This window comes from Drosophila takahashii, chromosome 2R (genome assembly GCF_030179915.1).
Source record: "Drosophila takahashii strain IR98-3 E-12201 chromosome 2R, DtakHiC1v2, whole genome shotgun sequence".
Lineage (NCBI taxonomy): Eukaryota > Metazoa > Arthropoda > Insecta > Diptera > Drosophilidae > Drosophila > Drosophila takahashii.
Window position 1 is genome coordinate 35853225 of NC_091679.1, and position 27711 is coordinate 35880935.

General features: G+C 42.4%; 1 protein-coding gene across 1 annotated transcript; it reads right to left on the reverse strand.

Annotated features, from left to right (window-relative positions):
* Nucleotides 1-323: 323 nt before the first annotated feature.
* On the reverse strand, nucleotides 324-26388 carry cv-2 (crossveinless 2). Its single transcript, XM_017152409.3, has 7 exons — nucleotides 25544-26388; nucleotides 12812-13118; nucleotides 9609-9697; nucleotides 4461-4554; nucleotides 4181-4363; nucleotides 3236-3448; nucleotides 324-2770 (listed from the first exon to the last, which is right to left on the reverse strand). The coding sequence occupies exons 2-7, from the start codon at nucleotides 12990-12992 to the stop codon at nucleotides 1281-1283; spliced, it is 2250 nt and encodes a 749-aa protein (XP_017007898.2). The 5' UTR covers nucleotides 12993-13118; nucleotides 25544-26388; the 3' UTR covers nucleotides 324-1280.
* Nucleotides 26389-27711: the final 1323 nt, after the last annotated feature.

The following is a 27711-nucleotide window of genomic DNA, read 5'->3' on the forward strand; positions in this document are numbered from 1 at the left end:
ATTCGAGCTGGTCAACTGTCATGTCTTTTTAATGGCTTAGAGATTGGTCTGCCCAATTTGAACACCACATGCCAAATGCTTTTATGCTGGCTACGAGTGGAGCCAAAGGGTATACTGTTTCAAAAAGTATTAAACTTTAACTACTTGTGAATTCGACTTGGATAGTTTAATCTTAAATCTCTGTTTAAATGGCTACTCAATGTCAATTCTGAATAATGTTTTTTCTGTTATTTAATTTTATAAAGTTCCATTTCCGCCTTCCCCAGTTAAAACACAAAGATTAAATTGTTTTTTTTTTTTTTCATATATTTCCATTTTATCCACTTGCATTTGTGGCATTGGTTTTTGTTTTGTTTTTCTTTCATTTCTTCATCTTTTGGGATATTCATTATATCGTAAATTTACAGATCCAGCCATACAGGTAGTATATAAAGACGTTATTATAGTACATTACATTAACTTTAAATTTTAAACTTTAAACTCGATTAAATTGTAAAATTGAAAAATGGCAAAGAGTTGTCTCCCTTTTCCGCTGGTTAAGTGCATAATTAGCTGGCGATAGTAGTTGTATAAATATTAACACAGTTTGGGTAAAAGTTGGTTAATTTGAGATAAGCGGAATTTCGAGTTGGTTAAGTAGGGTTGAGTAGGGGGAGAGTCGAGTTGAGTTGAGAGTTCTGGGGATCTTCTAGGGGCTCGTTCAAGTTTCAACTAAGCAAAAATACTGTTGTGCAATTCTCATAGTAGTTGGGTAGGTTCTTCATCTTCTTCTTCTCCTTCTCCATATCCTCCTCCTTTCTTGGGCTTAAATTTTAAGCAAACATTATCAAGTACTTCGGCTAGGACTGCGTTAAGTTCTAAGTACACTTAGCTAAGGCTTAGCTTAGTTACAGTTTAGTTATAGTTTAGTTTTTAGATCAGTTTTTAGTTTAGTTTTAGTTTCAGCGCACATACAGGAGTACAAATACAAATACAAATACAAGTACGAATACAAAACAGGCACACAAACAACAGGCTCTCCGAATAAAACTCGATTACTAAAGCTAAAATAAATAAAACTTAGGCTACACGAAATGGCGACAGGATGAGTGTTTCGATGCTACGTGTGTATATAAAGGTATATATTTATATATATATCTGCCTACTCCAGAGGACGTTCAGCTTAATACTGTGGCCTGGCTGTCATGGGAGCGAATTCAACTAGGTTTCCCTGTGCGGATGGGCGTGCTCATGTGTGTGTGTAGTAACTAACTAAATGGTTAACTAAGGGGGTAACTAACTTAGTGGAGGGGCGGCGGCGTGCGATCCGGCGCACGCGGATAGAGGAAACTGCTGGGCACGTGCTTCAGGATGAACTCCTTCTGCAGCTGATCCTTGTGGTCCAGTCGATTGTGGGCGTGGTCCAGCTGGTTCTGGGCTTTGTGCCGCCCCTTCTGTTTGCTCCGCTGCCGCTGCTGCTCCTGCTGCAGCTGCAGCCTCAGCTGGTGGTTCTTCTGCCGCCGGCGACCCTTCATCCGGCTGAAGCTGGGATCCCCGTAGAACTGGTTGCCCTTGAAGCTCGAGAGCGTGGCATTGTGTCGCCAGCCGGAGGGGCAATTGGTGGCACTCCGCCAGTCGGGCAGCTGGACTCCCAGTCGCCGGCACTCGTGGGCATAGGCCGCAAAGCTGTCGCAGTGGCAGTCGCCCGAGGGACACTCGCACACGTCCATCCGGCAGGCGGCCTTGTAGTTCTCCGGATTCAGCCGCTCGTGGCATTCCCCAAACAGGGCGGGAACACTCAGCGGATGGCAGTAGAAATTCGACTTTCGCTTGTCGCAGGTGGGCGTGGCGGCCAGGGATTCACGCTTCCGCGAACAGGACTTGGGCCCGCCCACCTTCCAGGAGTTGGCAAAGTGCCAGACCTCGTCGTCCCCGTGATTGCGACCATCCTTGCCGGTCAGATCATCCCGGGAGCTGCCATTGAAGTTGCCGCACAGACCGCACAGCCTTTGCTTGAATTTCGCCGGCACCGAAACCTGCAGGAAGCCGGCTCCATTCCACTCCAATGTTAGACCCATTTCCGATCTCAGCATCACGGCTCCGCCGTCGGCCATCCGCTCAATGGTCACGTTCTGGCCACCGGCCACGCCCACATAGGGCAGCGTGACCCTCGTTCCGTTCACCTTGACCCGCATCCGCTGGCCGAGATTGACCTTCAGGTTGCGCAGACTCAGGGTCACCGTCTTGGCCCAACTGGCGCGCCTTGTTCCCCGTCCCTCGTTCGTCAGCCGGATGTGGAAGGTCTTGCCCAGACAGTCGGAGGCCAGCAGGTACTTGCAGCTGCCCTGGAAGCTGAAGAACTTGCCGTCGAAGGTGCGGTAGTGGGGATCCCCGAACACCGTGCAGGTTCCTGCCGTTTCCACGCATCGCTGACAGCATTCGCCCGCCGGCTGCTTCAGCTCCTCGTTGGCCCGGCACTTGACCACCGGGCAGCGCATCTGGGCACAGCGGATGGTGCCTCCGTTGCAGCGGCAACTGCGACACGGTCCCATGTCCCAGGTGTCGTTGTTCTGGTAGATCACCCCGTCCAGGCTGCACTCGCTCCGCACCTCGGCGACGGCACAGCGAGGGCAGCAGCCATCCGGCTCCTGGAACTCGGGGGAGCACTCCAGGATCGGGCACGTGGGTCGCTGGCAGACGGAGGTGCCGTTCAGGCAGGTGCAATTCGTACACCTGTCCGGCATGAACTGTGTCTTCTCGGGGTAAACACTCTTGTTGAAGAGGCACTTGCCTGGGGAAAAGAGATTGAGAAAACAAATATATAAGTAGGAAGCATTTTACGATTTTTTAAATAATTTGAACATGTTTTTATTTTCGTAAATTCCAGGTGACATTTATGTTAATATTTAAAATTTTAAAGGTTCAGATATTATTACCTTGAAATATATTTTAATTTGAGCCAAATTTAAATAAATTTACAAAATTATTTTATAGCTTGTCTGTATACAGACGAATGTATAGAAAGTTTCTATAAATAGTTTGAGTGTGATAATATATCAAAATTTCTTTAATATTATTCTTGGAATTTATGGCTTTCTTTAAATGCAACATGAATTTGGAAAACAAATTGGTGGAGGTAGCAGCAGGTACAATTTAATGGACCCGAATTCCATGTTCATATAAAATATTTATATATTTTTCGAAAAATCAAAATAGTTATTTTCTTGGGAATAGGATTGGCTGATAGCAAACTCACCTGGAACTGGCAGGAAACTGTGGCTCTGCGGACACCGCGGACAGCACTCGTCCGGCCGCTTGGTCTGCTTGGACATGGGACACGGGAGCACCGGGCAGGTCTTCTTGGAGCAGGTCAGCTGGTTCCCGCGGCACTGGCACACCAGACAACGGTCGTCGATGGAGGCGTCCACCTCCTGGCCCTCGGCCACCGTCTGTCCGTTGATCTTGCAGCCTGAAAACGACAACGAGGCAATCCCATCAGACATTAGAAATTAAGCATTAGACATTAGACATCGGGCATTAGCCATCAGACACTTATGATTTAGTTGGGTTTGATTTGCTTGGCCACGGGCCAAGAAATTTTCCACAAGGCGAAACGGGTTTCCAAGCGGCATTTACCGCATTTACCGCATTTGCATAGGCAGCGTCATAGGAGGGCCCCCAGATTCAGATTCCGATTCAGATACAGATACAGATTCATGGTGTTGCCTTTGTTTTCTCAGCCGCGATCGCAATGCGAATATGCGGGGCGACAATGTCGCCTTAATAGACAATTTAAGGCCCATAAATAAGCGGAGCCAACAATAACAGACGCGTCGCGGAGAACAGATCAAAACAGATCAACACGGATCGCAGTGGATCAGCGGAGATTTCGATCGGAGATGGGGCCATGAATAAATCATTTTCGGTAATAGAGACATCGAAATGCTGGCCCTATCAGCGATGATCTACTTTGCCTTGGTTCCACTTTTATTTCCAAATAATTATGAATTTCGAAATACCCGTTCGCAGAGCATCAAGCCAAGATTGTCCATCTGCTTGGCTCTCTATTGTCTAACGATTATGAGGCATTAGCGGAATATCTGGCTAATTTTAGTGAGTGATGCTACTGGGGACGGGGAACTGAGACTAAGACTGGTCTGGATTTAATCGGAGGAGGGGCAAGAAGACCGAAAGAACTCACCCTGACAGGTGGGACAGCATTCGCCGGGCCGAGGTGGCTGTAACTGGTTGTCGTCGCACTGCGAGTAGCACTTCTGGATCGTCTCGGTGACCACGGTGGCCACGCACTTGTAGGTCTTGCAGGGATCCTCCGGATCGCTCCACTCCGAACCGCTCTCATAGGACATGCCACGGAAAGAGCAACCTTTAAGAATAATAAAATAATATTATTATTAATATTAAAATTGTAATATTCTTTCTGTAATTTCACTCTATATCCCATTTATAAATAGCTAACTCACCTTTACACCTGCGACAACAAGTTCCGTTGGACTTATCCAAAATATAACAATCATTAACGGGCGGACAGGTATCACGGCAATTGACGAAACCGTTCTGTAAAATTCAAATAAAATGAAATATTAGCTTTAAGGTAGATATATTTTTTCAGTCCAATGTGGCGTATGCGCAATTTGCACAAATGCGCTTAGCCAAGTGAAAGATGGCTGTCACCGAGCAGCTGAGCGATATATATATGGTTCCACCTCCCTTCCCATAAAAAACACCTCCACCTGATTTACTACCCAGCAATTGCTTTCGAAATTGCCATTGCTCAATGAAGCTCTGCACTCTGACCTTCAGTGTAATTTACTTTGGGCGTGGCGATTGCTTTGACTCGTACTTCATTTGGGGTAAGCTACACAGAGAATTTTAATTTATATTTTAACTACGGCATCCCAAAAAAAAATGAATTTATAGAATTATTAAACCTTTTCTTCCTTTAGATGCAAAACTAATTGATTTAAATATTTCACCCATTGATCTTAATTAAATAGTTCCGTTTCATGACTTGATAATACGATAACAAATCAGAAATAACATTGTCTTATTTTCCTCTCTGAAAGTCAAAGTGGAAAATGAACTGGGATTATGCAAAGTCGATTAATTTATGCTGCAGTAATTTATCCTTAAGACCGAAAACCCCTCGATCTCTGTGCAACTCGTTAGTTGATCCCTCGGCTGATTGCCTGCCCACAGGTAAGCAGCTCGGAATCAGCTTAGATATATATTTATATGCTGGTATCTATGCATCTGGATTTTCTAGCCATTCGGCTGTTAACGACATGCTGACAGCTGCAGCGGGGCGCATTGGAATTGATGTTGATCATAAGTCAAACTGTTGCAACTTGGCCGGCAACTTGGCTTGGAAACTTGTGCAATTGCAATTGCCGTTGTTGTTGCCTTTAACTTTAACCCTTGAGTGGGGCAAACAGCTGCTGGCTGTGACAGGTTAAAGCCAGATTCAGATTCCGCGATTCAGATTCAAATCCAGCCCGGCCGTAATAATAGAGCCCGAGTCGTAGACGAAGCCGGAGCCGCCACTAATTGTAAATGTATCTATAAATCTAGATAGATGTCGACCAAAAACAGGCAAAATATTTCACTAATTTGTATGCAGTTGCTCCGAACAATGTTGGTCTGGGTATTCGAGCAACTGTGTGTGTGTATAATTTAGTGCAAGCAAACCAGATTGGATCTCAATTTGGATGGGGCCGCAACGTGCAAAATTTGCAATTGTTATGAAAATGAAAATCTCGAGAGTCTCGGTCGCAGTCGCATTCGCGGTCTATGGCTGCTAGATGTTTATCATCGTATTAGTTTTAATGGCAGTTGTTAGTTGGAATTTTAATGGCACTTTAGTGCGGCATTGTCGTAACTCCCCCAGCTCCGATTTCTACACGAAAAACAAAATTACCGATAGTAAAGGTCAGCTGAGTTACAGAAAAAAAACAGTTTAATAGTCATAATTTTTATATGGTATCTTGAATAAGTACAGTAAAATATATTTTATTCCATTATTCTTTAATCGAGCAATATATTATCAGAAACAGTTTAGAGATTAATTAATTACTTTTGTTAAAATGTTCAGATTCGATTCACTATATATAAATACCTATATTTGATAGGTAACTATTATTTGTTTTCTGTGCATCTTTTGATACACGGTAAGCTGACAGATTGAGAATCACTCTAATCGCTGGTCGTATCTCACGGATCAAAGTTCACATGCTCTCGAAATCCGGCCAGAGTTTCGACTTGATCTCTTGGCCAACTGCGAGTTGGCATCGCATCCAGCTGTTTATGCTTCGGAATTCTTTCTTTCTAATCGGGAACCGGTATAGAAAAATGCCCCAGCCAACATGAAAGTTGAGGCATTTTTTCTGCGAGAGATTGCCAAAGCAAAAGCCAAAGGCGCCACGATGGCAACCCGAGCTGCTAAGTAGCATTGTATGATGGAGAGTGGTCGGTGGATGGAGGATGGATGTTGTTGTTGTTGTTTCGGATCTTGCCCAGCGGCAGTTCGTGTATGTGTGTTTGCCACAGTGGCAGAACCACATTTGCAAACGGCCTCTAACGACCTTGCGTTTGACAAAACATGATCGGTTTTAACACCGTCTCCGTCTCTCTTTCTGCCGGCCATCTCGGAGTTAAGTTGGCCAGGTTGGAGTCTGCCGCTCTAGACACGGAGTGAATATGGTAATGGCTGTCTTGTGGTTTTATGGTCATGTGTATTTTGTCACTTGTGGGCTACGGCTCAAATGGGAATCGGAATTGGTCTTGGATTAAAATTGGCTGTGGAAACGGAATTGGAATCGGGTTTAGAACGGTCTGCCCAAGAATTTGCAGGAAAGGAGTTGGCAGACCTGTATGAAATTATTTGGCCAAATCTGGTTTGTCCATGCTCTAGAATTCCATATTCGCAAATGTGAATTTATTTAGTCCAAGTTATGCACACCGAAACAGCTCTAATGATTCCAATTTACTGATTTGCCCCTGGCGATCGTAAATCCCTTATTAATATTAATACAGAAGGAAAGTAAATATGCCAACCCCATTTCCATTTTTCATTAATATTAATTCAAAGTACCTAGTTAATATTTATCAATCACTGGCCGTATCCTCTAATCACATGTTTACCCATTTCGAGAACCGAAATTTCATTTGCAAATTCACATAAAAGTTCTGCTCAATCGTGGATGAAGACGTCCCCCCGCAAAGCGTTTAAATCATAAGCCATTAAGTGCGAATTCAGCGGATTCAGCATAATATTCGCATAAAAGCGAATATTTGTGTTGCTTTTTTGGGGGGGGAGGAGTACCATTTTCTGTGATTGTCCCTGACGATTTGGAAGCCTTTTTCTATGCATGAACGTGTACACATATATTCATATGTATTTTAGACAATAAATGCGAGTCGTAAACTTTCGACTTAAATGGGTGGTTATACCCAGCGAGACTTACATTACGGGAGCCGCGTAAAGTAGGCATTATTTATCGGTTTTATGCGTTCAAGCCCCGATTACAGCTTAACGTTTTGCACGCTTCGTCTGGGCAGCGTTTTGTTTGGTTATCTTAAGAGCGGAGCTAAGAGAAATCCCGCCGAACTCGGGTTAAATTCGATTTCATGAACTTTTAATGAGTCGAGCGACGAATCCCCAGCGCGTGCGACTGAGATGCAGCATGCGGTCGATCCGGAAAGAGACGGACATACTCTGATGGCGCCTTCCCAGTAAGGTGGCGCCAGTATCGTTTCTTTTTTTTTCGCCATTTGCTCCCCCCGCTGATTTTGCTGCTGCTTTTTAATTTCGGTTACGCCCACTTGACGACGACGACAGCAGCAACAATGGAAATAATAATAACAACGAAGCGAAGCGAAGCTCAGCCGCAGGCGAAAAAAGATTCAGCGATCGATCGATCGATCTTGGTTCGTTTCGATCGCTTGAATCGCTTGGATCGATCCGATCGCCCATCGATCGGTCGGCGCCAGCTTGAACGCTTGCCGCTCAAATTGGAGCAGCGGCGTTTAGCAGCGCTTAGCGCTAAATTAGCAGCAGGCTCACGACAGCCCCACAGTGAAAAATATCTTCTTAAACTAATGATCTACTGGGTATGTTTTCTCAAACGCATTTTCCAAATAATTTGTTTTTCGAAATAGGAATAAAAATGTGAATGTATGTATAAACTGAATTGAAATAAGGTTTTAATGTTTGTATTTTTTTTATCAAAAAATTAAGTTATTAGCTTAGGTATTTTCAAACAATTTTTAATCAACTTTTGGCATTGACTAGATAAGTAATATTTATTTAATTTAAATTGTGAAGATAAATTGCTTATTAAGACCTCCCAGTGACGAATCTAGGATATCAGGACAAATTTTCTGTTGCATTCTTTTTGAATACAAAAATTCCTTTAATTTTTCATCCCTCCCCAGATCAAGAAATTAGAATTTTAAAATATTTTTTCCCGTGCCTTGTCAACCCTGCCACCTCTCGCTTTCCACCTGTGCCCCGTTCCACCTCTCTCGCTCCTCCACCGATCAGCCAGATGAGCACGCGCTCGCTTAATGACGACACGAAGCCGCCGTTTGAGCAGCGAAACAGAAAGAGAAAGAGATGGCGAGTGAAAGACGGAGGCTGTCGCTGGCGACGATCTAGTGCCGAGATCGAACAACACCGAACCGAATACCCTTTGCCAATACCGCGCTACCCGAGATACCCGTGCTACCCGTCCCACACGGCGGATGACGGCGCGAAACCCGTTTGACGACCTTGGATCATAAAAATTCACAAGGGGGGACGGCCAAAAGGGGCTGAGAGGGAGAGAGCAAGTCGGCGAGAGGAAGAGGAAGATGCGAAGCCAAACAAATGCAAACATACTCAAACATTCCGACAGATTCCGGCAATATCTTCAGCTTCTTCTTCAGATTCCTTCCCTACTACACAGAGCACAAAATATAGCAAATTCAGATGGAAAACGTATTAAATCATTAACATATGGGTGGGTAAAAATTTTTGTTGTAAATATTGTTTAAAGAAACTATTCTGTAATTCAAAAAACTATTAAAACTATGCAAATTTTAAAGCCACAAACTTAGTAAAACTAAGAGGTCAAGAAATCGCATTAAAGGTTGGGACTAGTCCAACAAATTAAAGACTTTCCTATCTCATTTTGTTAAAATTGTTCTCTGTAAAGTCAGCGTTACACAAAAGTTCAAGCATTCAAGTGTTGGCTGGTAATCTTGTTCAAATATTTGAGGCATTTTTGGTATTTTTCATTTTGGCAGGCCGCTAAGGATGTAACTGCAATGACATGAGTCTGAATGTCCTGCTGGCTGGACACTGGCGTCGCCCCATGCTGAGAGGGAGACAGACAGATGTATGGATGGGAAAGGGACGGAGTACAAGAGATTTATTTCAGCAAGCATGTTTATGTTATTTCATTTCGTTTCATTTCGCTTTAAGTGACTTTTATCGAGGCCAAAAAGCAGCTCCACTCGCAAACTTGGCACGGATCCGTGGAGCCTTAAAAAAGCTGACAGAGAGGGTCGAGGTTTTGGCGGGAAGGGTAGGGGATGGAAATTAAAGTGGCAAGCACTTCCCATCGACTCACCTGACATTCGCATTTGAAGCAGGTGAAAATCTGCGGTTGGTTCTTCAGTTGCACTTCTTCGCCCTCGTTCGAGCAGGATTGCCGGACGCCTGGAAAAAGAGAATTGGAGTGCGGATTAGTGAAGTGGCTATCTATGCCCATCTGATGTGGGTAGTTAATCCCCCCTTTGAGAACCAGAACCCTCCCACTGCATTTCCTGCCTCTGACGTTGACTTTTGATGTAATAATACCAAACAAACACAAACAAGACGATTCATTGCATGTACAAACGCCGGAAATTGCCCACCGACTGAGATCTTATCCGAGCACGTGACCCAAAATGGACTCACCCCCTCTCCTGCTAGCCCATGCATCTGATCTCCTTCTGCAGGTCAATGAGATTAGGCCACTGGATTTATGTACATGTGTGTTTACCTTACACGGGAAGAAATTAAATGTTTTCTAAGGTGGCTCTTGATGAAGAGATTAATACCTATACATACTCTCTAATTTATAACAAATCGTTTTGGGACTTTTAAGTTTGATTTTATAAAATAATGTTTCATAAATGGTGCTTCTACATATAAAATACTAGGTATTTAAAAATCTTTAATCTATAAAAATTAATCGGTTTGAATTGTTAGACAAATGTGTATATTTTGTAAAATTTTTCTAGACTTATGTGTTGTTTTTATTTCAAATTTAAGAATTTTTTCTTTCTGTGTAAGTACCCTTCTACCTCGATCAGTTGTTGTTGCTACTTTGTTTGGGTTTTCCTCTTTTTCTTTTGCTGGCGCTTAAGTCAAAAGTAGCCAAGAGTTGCATGTTAAACATGTTCCCCAACAACAACAGCAAAAAGAACAACAATAACAATGGGGCAACAAAAGGTAAGCGGAAACGGAGAGGTAGACGGAGACAGAGACCGAAAGACAGGTATGGTATAGCGGGAGTGAGGGAGTGGGAGAGGAAAGACACGACCCCAGCAGGCTGAGCCCGCTCTTCTTCTTCCCGAAAAGCGAGGACCACCTGCAATGTGCTGATAAACACACAGGCACACAATCTCCGTCCCTCTCGCTCTCACCCGCTGTTTAGGGCAGTAAATGAAGACGCCGGCGCTACACGGGAAAAATTAATATACCCTGTTGTTCAGTTGTATATAAAGTGTAGCCACTTTTAATTAATTTAATAAGTTGTTAGCATTTAAAAGCGATTTAGCCGATTAATATTTCAAAAAACTGAACAAATATAATTCATTAAAAAATTGTCTAACTTATTAAAACATTGATATGTAATTTAAAATTTATGGAATCCTTGTGGCAGAGTCAGGAAAATTATTATATTCAAACTAAAAAAATGTTTCTAAAAATTTCTTAAAGTTTCTTTAACTGTAAATATTTATTTGATGTTATTAGTTCTCTGTGTACAAAGAATTGTATGGGTGATCCATTCGAGCTACCTTCTTGGTCTTTTATTCTCCTTCTTTCTCTTGTGATCTCTGTGGGCGGCTTTAGGACTTTGTTTTATTCTGCATTATTATCGACGTCCCTCCTACTTGATCGCCGCCCCCATTCCCGATGCCCCTCCAGAAACAATCTGTGTAATTTGGTCGCTTGTTTGTTTTTGGTTCGCTTTGTTCTTTGATGCTGGACTTTGGATGATTATTGTTTTTGGTCCATTCTTTCCTGTTATGCGATTGTGTCCTGCTGTTTTCCCCACTCCATTTCCCAATACCAATCCTACAATTTTCCCCATTTTTAAATCAATTGGAAATTTTCCTCTACCGAATCAAAAGCAAATATCATGTTTGCTGCTCGGAGACTTTCTACATTCCTTTCTCTTTTCGACTAGAACAGTTAATGAACTTGGTTCAAGTAACCCGATATCGGCATTGCAATATATCTAATTTATGCGATTTTTATTTACATTTAACACACTCGAAAACCCATAAAAAATCCCACTCAATGTGTGTATTTTAGAGGAGCCCAGACGAAAACAGCGAAAATAAAATCGAGCCAGTGGCGGCGATACAGACGGCGCTTGAATATGCTCAGTCAGTAGCTAATCCCGCCGAACCCTCCCACCCCCTCCGCTCGCCACCCCTCGATTAAAGCCCCCATCTTCCCCTCTTTCCCATCCACTGGCATTGGCGACGTTCGCCTATTAATCACAGTCGCAGATTAAGCGCCAGCCAATTGAGTGGAAAGAGGATTAAGGGGTGTCAGCGGGGGGCAGGTTAGGGGTTAAGAGGAGCGGCAGACGGCGGCACGTGTTCGAGCGGTATTCTCAAGCGTACGCCCAACAGAAGAACGGTACTCCAGGAAAAATCTTACAATATTCTTTAAAAAAAAAAATATATAGTTATTATCAAAAAATCTAAAATTAATCTGGAGTTTGAAGTGATTTTTTCAAAAATTTTGATTTTTTGTACAACGCTTTAATAAGGAGCTTTTAATATTTTTAAGTTATTACTTTTAATTTAATGTGAAGCAATTCGTGGTGAAAGGTTGGCGAGTTCAAAAACTATGAGTCATTCGATAATTACAAAAAAATTCCGTAGAAAAGCACTCGAAATAACTATATAACCCTGCTCTATTACCGATCGTATTGGTTGGCAGTTAAAGCTGTTATAAGCTCGTAAAAATCAGCTAAAATCCATGATTCATAGTCATAATCTGTCGTAAGTCCGGCAAGCCGCTTAGATGTACACAGCTGAGGGAATTTTTGAATAACATTTTCCATGTCGGCTGGAATGTTGATCTTCATCAAGGTTAGTTGAAAGTTTTACGATCGGATTGGGAATGAAATTTATAGGCAAAAAATAAGTGATAAAACCATAATCAAATTAGAAATGGTCCTCAAGAGATCGTTAAAATTATTATTTACGAGGTAATTAACTCTCTTGCAGAAAAAGGTATAGGAGTTTACTTCTATGAAATTAAGAACATTTTAAGTACGTAATACTTATTGATAAAGTAATGGGTTTTAAGGGGAATTAAAAAAAAGTACCTGAAAAATAACATTAAATGTAAAACTCTTAATACGCGTATAGAATAAATTTCAAAGCTACATAACCCTTTAAACATTTTTTATAGGTCTTTTCTGGAACCAGGCGTATGAATAGTCTTTAAAAATAATCGCACACCATTTAATAGAAATCAATTAAATCTTGGTTGATCTCTAAAAATCCCAAACCCAAACAATCGTCTAAAAACTATGACACTTACCTGATAGACTATCACCCGCTCCGGCGGCGACTGTTTGAACTTGGAGCACCGCCAGCAGGATTATTGTGAGGATCAGGACCTGGGTGCGTAGGAAAGATCTCGAGTGATGCCGCCTTGGCGCCGACGATTTCTGAGGCTGCTGCGCAGAAAATTTCCACTGGCCACTTGATTGGCAACACATTTTCACAATCGGTCGATGTTCGCGGAAATCTCTATTAGTTTTTCCTCAGCACAATTCTCGTTAAATGCTTTCGGCTTTTTGGTTGTTTTGTTTTTTTGTTGTGGCTGCGGCTTGCGTGAATTATGACTGGAAAGAAATTGTGTTTTGGTGGAGAAAGATCACGATCAAGCCGGTTAGTTTAAAAATAACAGCGCAGCGGGCGAAAATAGATTTGTTTGGATATTCTGCAGGTGTCTTGTACCAATTTGTACCTACAACTTTGTTGTTCGAATTTAATTTAGAACCGATTTGTCAGCGTGTCAGTGTCTGTGTTCTGTGTGTGCCTGTGTCTGTGCCCGTGCAACAACTGTTGTTTTTTTGGAGAGTGCAAACACTTGCCGCCCAGGGTGAAATGTGAAATTTGGCCAGTACCTATAGTAAATCATCCCGTTTTGGGTTTTACGACTGCCCTGCCCGGAACCCCAGAGATGAGGCCATATAGATAGAGATGGAATTCTGCGAATCATCAGAGCAGCCCTCGCCCCGCCTCTTTCTGGGAGGTGTTAAGACAACCTGGACATTATTAGTTTTGCGATTTATGGGTGCGTATATCCGTGTATCTGTAGACAACACACATATAATACAGGTATCTATGTATCCGAGTGGTTCAGGTAACAACAGATACGAGCCTTATGCTTATGTGTGGTGGCTCTTTGTTCGACTGGCGGATCATAAAAATGTTAATGATCTTTGACGGGCTGGCGCCAGCCAGGGAATATTGTAATGCTTGTTTGAGTTATAATTAATTTCGATGGCGCATAATATTTTATTATTTGTCTTGAACCAGCACAGCACAGCGATTTTCGCCAAAGATTTGCTGTCGTTCAGCTTCTCTGGTTTGGTTTTTTCGTTGTTTTTTTATATTTTTATTTTATTGATTTCTGGCCGCTTCAAAGTGGCGCCAAGCAAACGCCGAACCAAACGCACCGCACCAAATGCGGATACAAATCTCTGTGAATCACTAAGCGCTAATCCCAATCCCCTGCGTAATCCCAAGACCCGGTTCGATTCCCAATCGGAGATCGTGTGACACACCCTGCGGCGATCGGGAGAGCTGAGAAAAAGAGAGATTGGACGGGCCCAATCGGCCCAAATCGGTGCTTGACCTAACAAATGTCACCGGCATTCGGACAAGTGCCAATGGCCAGGGAAAGTAATGGACCACTGAGTACCCTAATATCTGCGGAACCACTAGAAGAAATGAGGTTTTCAACGAGCCATAAATCTTTTATAATTATTATCTTTGAAATATCTTATAATTTTGTAATGACAATAACGAATATACCATTTAGAATATAACTTTAAGGAACATTTATTCTATGTACATTAGAAAATCTGTGAAACCAAGAAACGAAAAGGGTTTATCTACGAGTTCTATAACGATCTATGAAGATAATATAATGCTCGAAATAGCTTTCAACTGTAGCCTAATCTCTAAAAGTTTTTTTTACCTATTAATCAATGAACAAATCTGATACATGTTTTCATGCTAAAGTCCGTTTTAAGTTCGAGCTAAGACAACATATTTAGGCCTCATATACCCCCCTTAATCGGTATTTGTCACACTACCCGACCTGATAAGACCTAAGCTCATGCTGGCCTGTGTATGTAGAGTTCTGAATAATATGTTAATTTCTGCACTTGATAACGCAGCACACACATGTGAATGATTAAAGAGCAGCGAATGCAGCGATTGACTACGTGACGATCGGTTGAAGTGGTGTTGTTGTGTCCGCTCCCTGCGATTAGGTGCAATTTGTCAAGCGTCAGTTGACAAGGACAATGCAAATCAAAAGTGGGAACTACTTGATATACTTGTACAATATACGAGTATGTGCCTCATTAATTCATATTTCAGTTTCTAGGAAACGGCTCTTTGTTCGACTACAAGAATTAGATGACTTTGATAAAGTGGAGGTCTTCAAATTAATCACCATTGAGAATTGTGCTGTGCTGGGCCGAGGAAGTCGCAGTTTTCCTCGGCGCTTATGTAACAGCGAGCTTCAATGTCGCCGTGATTCCCCCATCGCTCAACTCAAGAGCACTCTTCGTCTGCCATTCCAAATACGATTCTTGATTTTGGTCAAGGGCTCGAGTTGATTTCAATTGGATCGCCTTGGTTCCCGGCTTATCGTGTGGGTTCATTGTTCACGCTTTAATGCTTCAATTTCAAAGCTTTAATGCCCATGGCGATGAGATGGCGATGATGATCGTGCCACATGTGTGTGCAGTGTACGCAATTTCCAAATCGCCAAATCGGTCGGTCTTTCGGGCCGGGGTTAATGTGCGATTGAGTGAATGAGTTGAGAAATCCGAGAGTTCTGCGACTGGGGCCTAAGGTTGATCCGAAAATAGCCGAGCAATAGTGGGAATTAGCAGGGCATTTAATTTGGGGTCCAGTTCCTAAGATCTCGGCCCTGCGAATTATTCTGTGCGAAGTGTGTAATTGGGGACCCGTCGGGCGGCATATTACATGACTCAGTCATAGACGGCGATGTCGTGCCAATTAAAGTGGCCGAGGGAAGAGAACCGGGGGCCAGTGATTATGGGCTGGCGTTCGGGGTTTCTAATGGTTCCGACATGGCGTCAACCCAACCGACAAGGCCTGGGCAATTAAGCCAGCTCGGGGTTGCACTTGGGCTGCAGAAAATTGGTTAGGGTTCTGGGTTCTCAGTTCTCAGTTCTGGTTCCTTGGCTCCCGAAAGGGTTACGCATGGCACGCAGACGGCGTCTAGACGGGGCCTCTAATGATCGGCGGTAGGTATACCCCTTACATATATGCACTTTACGCATGGGCCTTCGCTCCAGCTCCCTTCTTATCACACTCTCGCCATCGCGAATTCCACTTAAGAGCCCGACTGGGGCTGCCTCCTGCCAATTACCTTCGGAGTGGACCATGTCGCGGGCTTAATTCAATTAACAGCGGAATGCCTACGACTTACAACCTACAGCCACATGGCCATTAAGCCTCGAGATCAGTCGCAGTCGCAATCCCCCGCAAGCGGCGCCAACAAAAAAACCCCAAAGACTTTGGCAAATCATGCAAATTCCACAGGCCAACTACAAGACACGACTCCAGAGCTTAAAACTCGGATCCCAAAACTCCCCGCTGATTCCGATTCCAATTCCGATCGCCCTGCCTGGCAACTAATTTCAATGTATTTGCATATTGAAGTCTGTTTGCCACAACAATGAGATGGCTAAAAACGCACATTTGTCAAATGGCAGGCCCTTGGGGGCAAGACGGGCTCGGGACTTCAGATTTCAGCTTTATTTGGTACAATTCCGTCCGAGGGAAACAGAAACCAAAACTGAAAACTAAAAACTCAAAACCGAAACCCAAACCGATTACAGCTGCAGCCCAGATGAAGACAAGGCCCGTGACGTTGACGATTGCCGATTGCCCAAGACAATGGGCCAACAACGAGAGTTAACCAATTCCGAATGCCAAGGGAGTGACTGAGGAAGGGGGACGAAAAGAAACGAATGCATCGAACGACATAATAAAGTCACAAGCCAGACAAACGTATAAAAGCTAACAAAGCTATTAGCCATCATCATCATCATCATGGGCTTCATCGGCCTCATCGATGGGGCCCAGCCCCTGCCCATTCCAAGTGCGGAGTGCCAGGACAGGACCACAGTGAAGCCCAGAGCAGAGCGACCTCAAACTGGTCCTGTGCTCCGCCCTCCGCCGTTTTCTACTCTCCCGTTGGGGTAATGCGATTTTAATAGCGTTCGAATCATTGCCAAACCAAAGCGAACAAAAGGCACCGAACAGAACTGAACAACTGAATCGAGCCGAACCCAAATGTGCCGGAATAAGTGCTCCATAAAAGTCACACATCATATAGTTTAATTAAATGCGATTTCTTTCGAGAGTTTTCAAATAACCTGGCTGGTTTCCACACAAATAGTGGCTGGGAAAATTAAGATGTCTCTCACAACTTGATTTCTTTAAATTCAAATATATGTTTAAATAAATTAACAGGCTGTTTTACAACTAGTTTAATGGACGTTATTTCTTTACAATGATTTGACACAGGTTTTTCTATAACATTTTATAACCTTTGGTTCCGTCACAAAATACATTCGGGAGTCTTGGAAAAGTTTTCTATGGAAAGACTGAGTTGCTATAAAAAGATATGTTTGTAAGTATCAAGTGAATGTAGTTTATTAATTAAAACTCGAGTTAAACTTGAGTTTCCATAAAAAATATGTTTGTAATATCATGTGAATGTAGCTCATTAAATAAAACTTGTTTTTTCGTAATTATATATATGTTTTTAAATGGGATCTCTAATCATATAAAAATATATATTTACTACCATGAAGTTACATAAAAAAGTGTATTTATTCAATGTTGATTTAGGATTAATATTACTAGTATTTTTTCGTAAAGAGACTTCAAACATTAAAAAACTCGTTTAAAAACGATATTTAAAATGTTTCCAATCAAAATTTCAGGGCTATGTTTTAAGAAATAATTTTATCAGCCATGCCTTTATTTTAATTGCCCAATATAGTTCGGTTTGAAGCTAATAAAAAAATTGATATTCATATTTTCAGATCTGCTAAATCTCTATTTATGGCTCTGAGGACAAATTTCGATCATCTGTTGATTGCTGAACCAATCAGCATAAGCCACTTAACTCAGTGCCGTTTTTGGAGCCGCCACCAGATTACTCCAATCCGATCCGAAGATATTTCCTTCGCCTTAGACGATTAGTCAGCCCAGAATCTCGGCGATTCTTGGCCATATATGCTAAGCTCAGCCGAAGTCTCTGCACAGAGTTGTCATGGCCATGAATCATGGATCATATAAAATGATTTTTATTATTCTTAACTGCTCATTGGGTTCGGTTTGCAAATTATTAATAAACTCGGGGCAAATATGGTGGGGGAAATGCTGGACGAGGTGCCATGGGCGTTAGAGTGCGGGTGCTGCTGGCTTGTTGAAATTTGAGTATTATTAGCAAATTTACCGCAAAATCTATAAATAGCCGGACAGAACAATTAATTGATACACAGACACACACAATCCCCGCCTGTGTGAGTGATCATCTATTTGTGTACGCCAATCCAAAGTCGAACTTTTGTGCAGAGCTCAGAAACAACAACCGAAATTCCTCACAATTTTTATTGTGCAATTATTTAGGCGAAAGTTAATCAAAAAAACTACGTATACAAAATATTCGAGGGCTTCTTTTTGTTTTGTTCGAGAAAAAAACCGGATTTATTGATCGAAGATGAGGCTGTATAGCTGTAAACAATTTTTTAGAAACAACCAGCCAACGGAGCAAACAAAAAAATCAGAAAAAAGAGGCAACGAAACAACAAATTTTGAGCAGACGATTTACGGGAATTCCAGCGAGTGACGTGCGGAACCCGATTTTATGATATTGTTGTTGTCGTTTTGAATTGGTAGCCGCTTCTGGCACATTTGTTTAATGACAATCTCCGAAATGCCAGAGAAAAAATAAACAAATTCTTAGAAACTGTTATCAAACTTAACTGATTTTGTATCAGAACCGGAAAAACAGATTCAGCACAGCTCAATTCAATTTATATTGGTTTTTTGTTTAAAACTACACCTATAAAAAGGTTGTTTTTAAAAATTGTTAAGGAGTAATTTATTAAATCGAAAAAGACTTCAAATAATATTAAATTGGATTTTTTTAGTAAAAACTATTGGCTCAATACCTTGGGCTGACACATTATTTAAATTGAGTTATTATTGAAACTATTTTTTGTAAGTATTTTAAAAGGGTATTCCTCCTTCGAATAAATATCTATGCTGACTGCTTACAAGTTTCGTTTGATACCAGCAATCAAAATGGTTTTCACAGGCAAATTTATTGATTAGCACGCAAATGCGAATTGTTTGAATATTTTCAGCTCTGCTTTGTGGCCAAGACAAAGTGTTGGCCCCGGGGAGTTGGCCCAAAGGGGGATCGGATCTCAATGGGAACTGAATGGGACAGGTGCCGGGGGTAACACTTGGGCGCCAGCCAGTTCTGTTCTTTGCTGTTCTGTTCTGTTCCGTTTTGCTCGGCTCAAAATGATTCTGCTGACGATATTTAGCTCTGTCGCTCTGTTTCGCAGTGCTGCCTGAAATTCGATATGGCCATAAAAAATATTACCTCTATATGCGGACTGCGATGCGATCGGATCGTATCGTATCGGATCGGCCGTGCATATGGCACACTACATTCCGCAGCCGTGATTCAGATTCACATTCAGTTCGCCTCTGGAGTCTAGACTTCCGTTTCTTCCTCTTCTTCGCTCGCCAGTTCGTTTCCAGAGTCTTTCGTTCTGGGTTCGTTGCCAGAGTCTTTCGTTCTGCGTCCGTGTTTCGTGTTTGGAGATCGGTTATCGGTTAATGTGTCTGTTAATTCACGTTGATGTGCCCATATATCTTGGCTCTACGATTTCAGTGTTCGTCTCTGACATGCAATCGCCGGGGAAAGGGGGAAAACGGGGACCCGCGTGTGACAACTCGCCGTCCAGTGCAGTCGCACTTGATCAGCTTCGTCCGCCTTTGATTGCCTCGCCATTGGATGTTTGTTTACTTGTCGATTAGTTCGGTGTCGTGACGTTGAACCTGCCACAAAGACGGGCAGACGTTGCCCCGGAGGAGGTGTTAATTCAATTACAGCAACAATGCCAGACCAAATCTTGGCTGCTCCAAATTCTAGTGACAAGTCGCAGCTAATGACCAGATCTTTGTGTTATTTGCCTTTCAAGGAAGTTACACAATCGGAAATGATTGTCTAGTGGCTTATAGGAAACCCAGTAAAGGGAATCATAAAATGCAATATGAATTAAGTTCTCATGATTTTCTTTAAGCTTTTAAATTCTTTAAAGGAGATTAAAGCAGGAAAAATAAATTGTTACATTTCTTTTAATATTTAATTTTAAGAGTGTAGTTTTTCCGAACTTCTTTCTCTCAGTTATTCAGTGAATCACTTGCTATACTTTTTGTTTTCCTTCGTTATTGACGTACAGAAATGGAGGCCCGCTAAACTCATATAAATTAGTCTGTTTATGATTGGAGTGCCGGAGCAGGAACATGAACGTCAGCGTTGATTTGAAATTAACATATGATTATCACAAATTTTGCTTCCATTTTTATGGGCATCGCAGTGTTTTTCGGTTTGGCTTGGCTTTTTTACAAGTTTTCATGGACTTTGCATAGGAAATACATAAATGCACATTAATACATTTACATACAAATGAGCGGAGCAGCGAAAAACTAAAAGCTAGGGAGATTCTCTGTGCCATCTGCATAATTTGTGTGAAATTGCGACTACAAATTGCTCATCTTGGCCCCCGTTGCACTGGGACAATAGATGGATACAACCGCCCGGACTTTGGCTTGCGGTTTCAGGGATCTATGGATTTATGGGCTGCTCCACACGAGCGCTGTTATCAAGGTGCTATACTACTCCCATTACCAGAACCCCCCTGCTAGCGAACATATGTATTTATATCGCTTTATGCTTGTGTGAGCCCGCATATATATCGCCGACAATTGAAATTGCTTGTTCGCTCGCGAATCCGAATCCGAATCGCTGGATCCGCTGCCAAAACGCGGCTGACATTGCCGGACTGCCTGCCAGGGCAATAAGAATGAATGTTAGTAAATAAATAAATATTGTAAACAAATGTTCGTTTTTTGCTGGCTTGGCATATGTACAGCTGGCTGTTGCTATACTCGCTGTATTTGCTGTTGCAACAAATGAGCTTGTCAAGTTAAATGGCACGCACCAAATGCTGTCAGCGAGGTTGCAAGCGCAAATACAAATAGAAGTACACAGATACCACCGCACACTGGACTGCCATTGCCGCCATTTTGTCTGGCTGCACTGAGTAAATTGTTGCAATTGCTGACTGTAAATAAACCGAGCACAATGTGGCACAACACGGCGTATTAGTAATCTAGTTTATTTCTGTATATGGAAGGCAGCAGCGCAGCAGGGGAAGTTAAGGGGTAAATGTGAGCGGAAAAGAGAGCGAGAATGGAGGGTTGGCGCTGGCACAAAGTAGGAAAACTTTGATTTTCTCTTTGACCAACTAATAAGTTGGGTTTAAGTTTAGAACTGGAAGCTCTATTTATAAGTGAAATAACGTTGTGGGAAACTTGACGGAAGTATTGATTATTTTAAGTCTCTTAGTCCTTTAGTGAACTGACTGTAACATGAAATACAAATTGCAAAACGAGCTTGGTAGTGAACATTTTTAAAAGGTTTAAAAGACTACTTTTATAAGGCATTTAAAAATATGAATATTTAAAAACTACCCAGATGATGAGCAACCTTGTTGGGTATTAAGATTTATTTGGTGTAATTAGAGAGAACTTAATCCGAACTATAAAGTTTAATATCTTTGTTTAAAGTAGCAAATCGTATAATAAAGGTGTCACAAGCGAACTAATAAGATTTAACTTAATATATGGTAAGAACGGGAGATTATTTACTAAAAACTTTATTATAAATATAATAATATCTTGTGAAATAGTCACACAAGTTTGATTGCATTGATAGCTTTCCCTCCCTGTTTCAATGGCCCTCCACATTAGAGCATTTCATTGCCCCTCAAAAAAACCCCAATAATCGCCAAAGTACACGCCGTTTAGTCTGGCACAACCATTATGGCAAGATACGAGGGGAATTGTCTATTTTTAATATCTTATCGGAGGAATTTTTATTAGCCGTGTATTGTTCAGCAAATATTAATTAGTTTCTGTGATTGTACAACAAAAAGGGAAATTGCTCTGCTGCCTTTTGAGTGTGTGCAATCGTGTTTGCATTGCGTGTCATGGCGAAATTATCATTGGTTGTGTGACGCAGAAGACTGAAGCCCCATCCCCATCTCCACTCCGATCTCCATCCCTTGGCCGGATTCCCTTTGAATCGTTTGGGGGGCTGGCGAAATTGCAATCGACAGACGCTGCGATGACGCATGCTTTTTCCCGGCGCTCTGTATGTGCGTGTGGGCCTAGACATATGGCGACAAAGAGGCTGACGTCATGAGCTATCCATCTAACGGGGAAATGGAAATGAAAATGGCAAATGGGAAATGGAAAACAGAGGCTGGCAGACGGAGAAACCACCCCCGAATGGGAGACAGGACTTTGGACTTCGGTAGATACTCTGGTTAGTAGTGGGCACTCTTGGGCTCTTGTTTTGGCCCACTTTGCACAGCTGCAACATCTCGCGTACGGCAGCAACACCATATCACAGACACAGCAGCAACATGCCCCACATCCCCAGATCCCCACATCCCACGCAGGCAATTAAGAACGCGACTTGGCTATTGGGTTACACTTAAACTTCACTCCATTCGCTCGGTTTCGTTTTGTAGTCAGCATTTAAAATTATTTATTAGAAGCAACAGTCGGACAGGCGGTGTCACAAAGGGGGGACTTTAACGCGAGGGGGGGGCGTATCAAATGTTTAGCTTTTTGCTTCTCAGTCTTTTCATTTTTGTTTCTTTTGGTTTGTTTCTCGCTCTTTGGTCTTCTGTTTTGGGTTTTGCCAAAACGAAACGAGCCAAGCCGGCTTGTTAAAAAAAGGGGGGCTTAAAAGGGGGCCTCAAGGGGGGCGTACATGGGTGGCGAGGGGTATCTCCTATATCGTCTGGCGCTTGGCGACAGCAATTTACCTTTAAGCGAATGCAAAAGTATGCGGATAGCCGAAGAAAAAGTAGTCGCAGCCGCACAATTACCCCACTACGAGAAGAATTCTCCGGAGAACGGGAATCGGGAATGGGGAGTTGGTTATCGGGGCTCTACGGCTGGACCATCTCTATAAATAAGCCAGAAGTCGCTGGCCGAACCAGCTGAACCATAAATCATAGGCAGACGCGCGAGTGTCGAGTTATTATGCGATCATATTTTAATTGCCGGATTATTATTATGCAGGCAGTGGCCTCTCTACTCTCCCTCCCCCTCGGCAGCATAATCAAGTCCGGCAAACAAACAAAACACCTGCAAAGTCACCAGTTGCAGTTGCCGTTTGGCTCTCCAGGTGAGTGTGTGCGGATTGGAGATCGCTCGGCTGCAGCTGGAGATGGGGATGGAGTGAGTGGAGCAGACCTGAAGCCCCGCCGCAGATTGCAGACCGCAGATCGCAGACCGCCTGGCTCTGTGCTTGGACAGGTGCGTGAACGTGGCCAGCGGGAGCGAGGGAGAGTTGCAGCCACGAATCACAACCCAAGGTAATGAACTACCGACCACGGAATGCCCTGGAAAATGAGAAGGATCAGGAGTATCCTAAAATCAAGTCAGAATCCTTCAGTTCTGGGATTCGGAGAGACATCTTAAAAGCAATATTTACTCAAAGTATTTCAATTATCACAAATATTTAAATTATTTTAAATATTATTTGAGTAGTTTTTTGTCAAAGTTTAGAAAAGTCTATACCAAGTTTTGATTTATCTATCTAAGCTTGAAATATATTTTCTAGAATTACTACTATAAGACTGTAAGGATAGTTTTCTAAACATTTGATTTACATTTTGTTGAATATTTAAACCTTCTATCAAAAGGATTTCCCAGTTGAAGACTTTTCTTTAAACCACTTTCATTCAAGACTTCCCCAACTCACCAGTTTATATCCCCCGCACAATTGCCCATCCTCAGTGCTAAGCAAACAACATCATCCACTTCAATTACCCTTGATCCAAGGGTATAAACACATAGTTTTTTGAAACCGAATTCACATGCAGTTCGTAGTTGTAGTTGCAGTTGCAGTTGTTATTGTTGCCGATGTTGTTGATGTTGCTCGGTGGGCAGAAGGGGCAAACGAGTTGGCCCCGCCGCCTATGTACGATGTGAGTATGTGAGTTGTCAGTTGGCAAAACTGGTATGGTTGCATTTTTATTATAAAGCGAACAGAGACAGCAACAACAAAAAGCGACACCTAGGCAGTACGGGAAAGTCCGTCCGTTTGTCTTTGCCACTGCAAATGGGGATCAGAGGATCGGGGACTGGAGGATTGGGGGATTGGGGGATTGGAGGATCGGGGACCTGGAATGGGGCTGGGACTGTGACTGGGACTGTCATCCGTGGCCTGGTGTGTCGCCTGTTTAGCCGAGTATTCGAACTGCTAGTCAGACGTTTGTTCTATGGACATTTCATGAACATGCCGGCGCACATTCATATTAACCCATGCAGCTTTGGCTTATTCCCTGCCCCGCCCACAAACGGATCGCCCCTGCAAAGCGCAGTTATTACCAGCATTATTTGCACAGAAAGAAATATTACCTTTTATTTATAATATATCATTAAAGTATCAAGAAGTTATTAAGGAACTTTATGATACAAAGGAAATCGAAGCTTAGGAAATTGAGCATTTAGTAGTTTTAGAAGCCAATACACGATAGTTTTTAAGAAGGCGTTATTCTTTTCACAATCTGAAAAGGTTAATATTGAATCATATTTCTTTTAGTGCACACTTTATTGGCTCTTCTGTTTGCGTTTCGGCTTGTGTCTTCATTGCCCCAGGAGTCGTAATTTGTATTTGCACGGTCCTTCTGGCAGTCTGTCCTTGTCCGCCTAATGAGCCAGTTCATCGTATTCCCTATTTTTGCCCCTGTACCCTAGTATAACACTTTTTATGGCTTTGGGAGGCTTTGGTAATACAGGAAATTGCCAGCGATTAGCTTAGTGACAATTCAAGCTGCAATTGAAGTTGCAGTTGCAATGGCAGCTGCAGCTGCTGCTGTGATTTATCAGTTGTGCCTGACAGTTGGCCAGTTTACCTATCTATATATCACCTGCGGGATATTTGACACATCGTTACTAATTGGTTAAACAATGTGTCTCACCGGTGATTCATGCCCGGCAACAGATAAAGTGTTGTGTGCATACAAGTATCCAATCTAAGGCACTTTGTTTAATCACTCACTTAGTTGGTAGCCGTTAAGCGGCTTAACTTCACTCCGTATCCGAATTACTTAGTCTACGCCTCAATAGATTTTCAAAATTTATTGCGCCCCGAATTGTTGCCAGGCAATTAAATCCAAGTGGGAATTTCCGCCTTACAAAACGCCATGCAAATGTTCTTTATTAATTGCTCGCCAGACAATCAAACATATGCTAGCTTATTCGTAATTTGATCAGCTTTCGAGTTTGATTTTGAAAATTCCTAATGCTTGGCAGCAATAAATTTTAAAAAAATAAAAAAAAGAGAGAAGCGCGCCGAGAGCGAGTGCCGAATGTGATAATAGAATCCAAACAATTAAACAATTTTCGCAAAATGTTGAAACAACAAAGGCAGATAGCACACACGTTCGCAGATACACACAGATAAGTGAAATGTTTATATGTTTCGCATTATAATAAAACAAAATCGCACTTGGCAATATAGCGACAAAGAGCGGGAAAAACAAAAACAAATCGGTAAATCGGGGAATATGGGAGCAGGGATTCGGGGAACCGGGGAGTCGGAGAATCAGGGAGAGGCAGAGATTAATTACAAAGGAAAAAGTAAAGACGCAAAGTTTACCCGTAATTACACTTCCAGATTTCCAGATGAGGTGGAGCTTGTGGTGGCAAGAAATCGGCGGAATCGAAAATTAATTATGCTTGACATGTTGCCAGCGATCATCAGTGTTGTTCCTGCTGTTGTTGTTGTCGTCTAGTTGTTGTTGTTGTCGCTGCTATTCGGACCGATATGAATCGCATTTTCAATTGCCTGGGCTTGGGTCTATTTTTTCGTATTTATTTTTATTTTTTAACGCGAAAAAGAGAAGGCACACTTAGAACTCACTGGCGCATAATTTATTTGAGCCGGCGCGCGCCTTTCATTTCAATTTCCATTTCAATTTCAATTTGATTGCGAGTACTTCGATTCGTTTTGCCACAGATTACGCATACGCCACGTTGCGCGCACCCGCCGCCACTGTCAAAGGTTCAATTTCGCGCTGTGCCGCAATTGCAATTTGCAATTTGCATTCAATTCAATTCAATACAATGGAACTCAATGGAATTGCGCGCCAATTCACCGGACATAGCACACGGGAAAAGCGGTTCCCCAGCAAGTGGAAAACGACGCATTAGCACACGCAGAAAATCAGAAAATCAGGCTAAGCCCCGCATTAAGCTCTCGTCGTCGTCGTCGCGTTGATAACAAATTTCGTGTACATATGCTGCTTTGTATTTCATCTACTTTCAGACGTATTTCACGAGTGTTTCGATTGAAATGACGCTCTACCAACGATCGACGTCTGGGTGACTCGGCGAACGTGAAAAACGCGCGCGAGTTTTCCCCTTTTTTGTGAAGAGGGATTTTCCTGGCCAGCAATTTTCGAAATTTCGAGCCACTCTCGAGCGTTTTTGAAAATAGCACCGCTCGCGCCGGCAGCTGAAAAGTAACTGAGAGGAAACGCTGCGAAAAACTGAGAAAACGTTCGCCTTCGCTCGGCTTTCGGCCTTCGTGTCGTCGAGCCGTCGAACCGAAGTGAAGGCAGCGCAGCAGCAGAGGATTGGGGCCTTCTTGGCTTCACTTTTTGGGGGCTCGCACTTTGCTCCGCTTTTTCTGCTCGGAACGGAACCGAGCAGCCGAGGGGCAAGTGGTTCGAAGGCTATTGCCTAAAGGGGTTGAGGGCTGCAGACAAACGCTTGACGCCTGGCGCTAATTAACTGCACCGAAGAAAATAGCGGGTAACTACTTTACTTCATCATTTACTTAAAAAGGCATATTGACTTCTGGGCTCTATTTTTCCAATCTTAATATTTTTAAAAGAAAACACATTTTTTATTGTACTTAAGGCTAACCAATTATTGAAACAATTTTACAAAAACTACCTATTTTCAAAGATCATTTATTTCTTAGAGACCAATTAAATGTTTTTAATTTAAATGGATAAACTAAGTATTAGCTGATTGGATTATTTATGTTTAGAATTCAACCGAAAAATTATCATTACGGACCAAAGTGTATTCTTAGAAATTCCATTTTTTCATAAAAGCTCAAATTCGAACTATTAGAAATTTATAATCAAATAATGTGATTATTTTCAACGTTTTTTACATGCTTTTTATATGTTCAGAAATAAAGATTAGAACTTAGAGAAGCCTTAGCCATAACAAAGAAATATTTAGATAAATATAGATATTTTTCTACGTGTCTTAGTTTTAGCGGCAATCATATTTCAGCGACTTCAAAGGCGCAGTCCTCAAAAGTTGCAATTGAAATCGAATTTCAATCTACATTCACACATTCCTCGGCGAAATGAACACCTTACCGTTGGCGAAGTGTTAACAAGGCGAACATGAGAAGAGCCCCAGCGCATCAACACACCTTAGTAATAAGCAAAGCAAAGCAAAGCGACTCAATTCAATACCATTCCATTCAATTCGATTCGATTCCGGGAACTTTTGCCAATTAGAATTTGTCAACTGGCATTCCGCGCTGTCTGCCTCGACTTCTTTGTTTTGACAGCTCCGCGTGCCCAGGGATTCACAGAGGTATTTTCCCGTCTGATAACAACATTCCCTGGCCGTAGTATCGATTAGATTATTTACCACTCGAATCATGAATGAATTGAAGTTCAAATGTGGGCGAACAAGGCTGATTAGATCTGTGGGTGTCAGGTGAAATTGGCAGACTTTGGAACGAAGAAAGTCAGGTGAATTTTACACTTATGGTGTTTACATACAAATCTAAGCGTG

Excerpts from the sequence above, each read along its gene's own strand:
- cv-2 (XM_017152409.3), bottom strand. The coding sequence starts at position 12,992 with ATGTGTTGCCAATCAAGTGGCCAGTGGAAATTTTCTGCGCAGCAGCCT. Across the intron at positions 9,698-12,811 it reads AGCGGGTGATAGTCTATCAG|GCGTCCGGCAATCCTGCTCG; the intron begins GTAAGTGTCATA and ends CTCTTTTTCCAG. Across the intron at positions 3,449-4,180 it reads ATGCTGTCCCACCTGTCAGG|GCTGCAAGATCAACGGACAG; the intron begins GTGAGTTCTTTC and ends TGTCGTTTTCAG.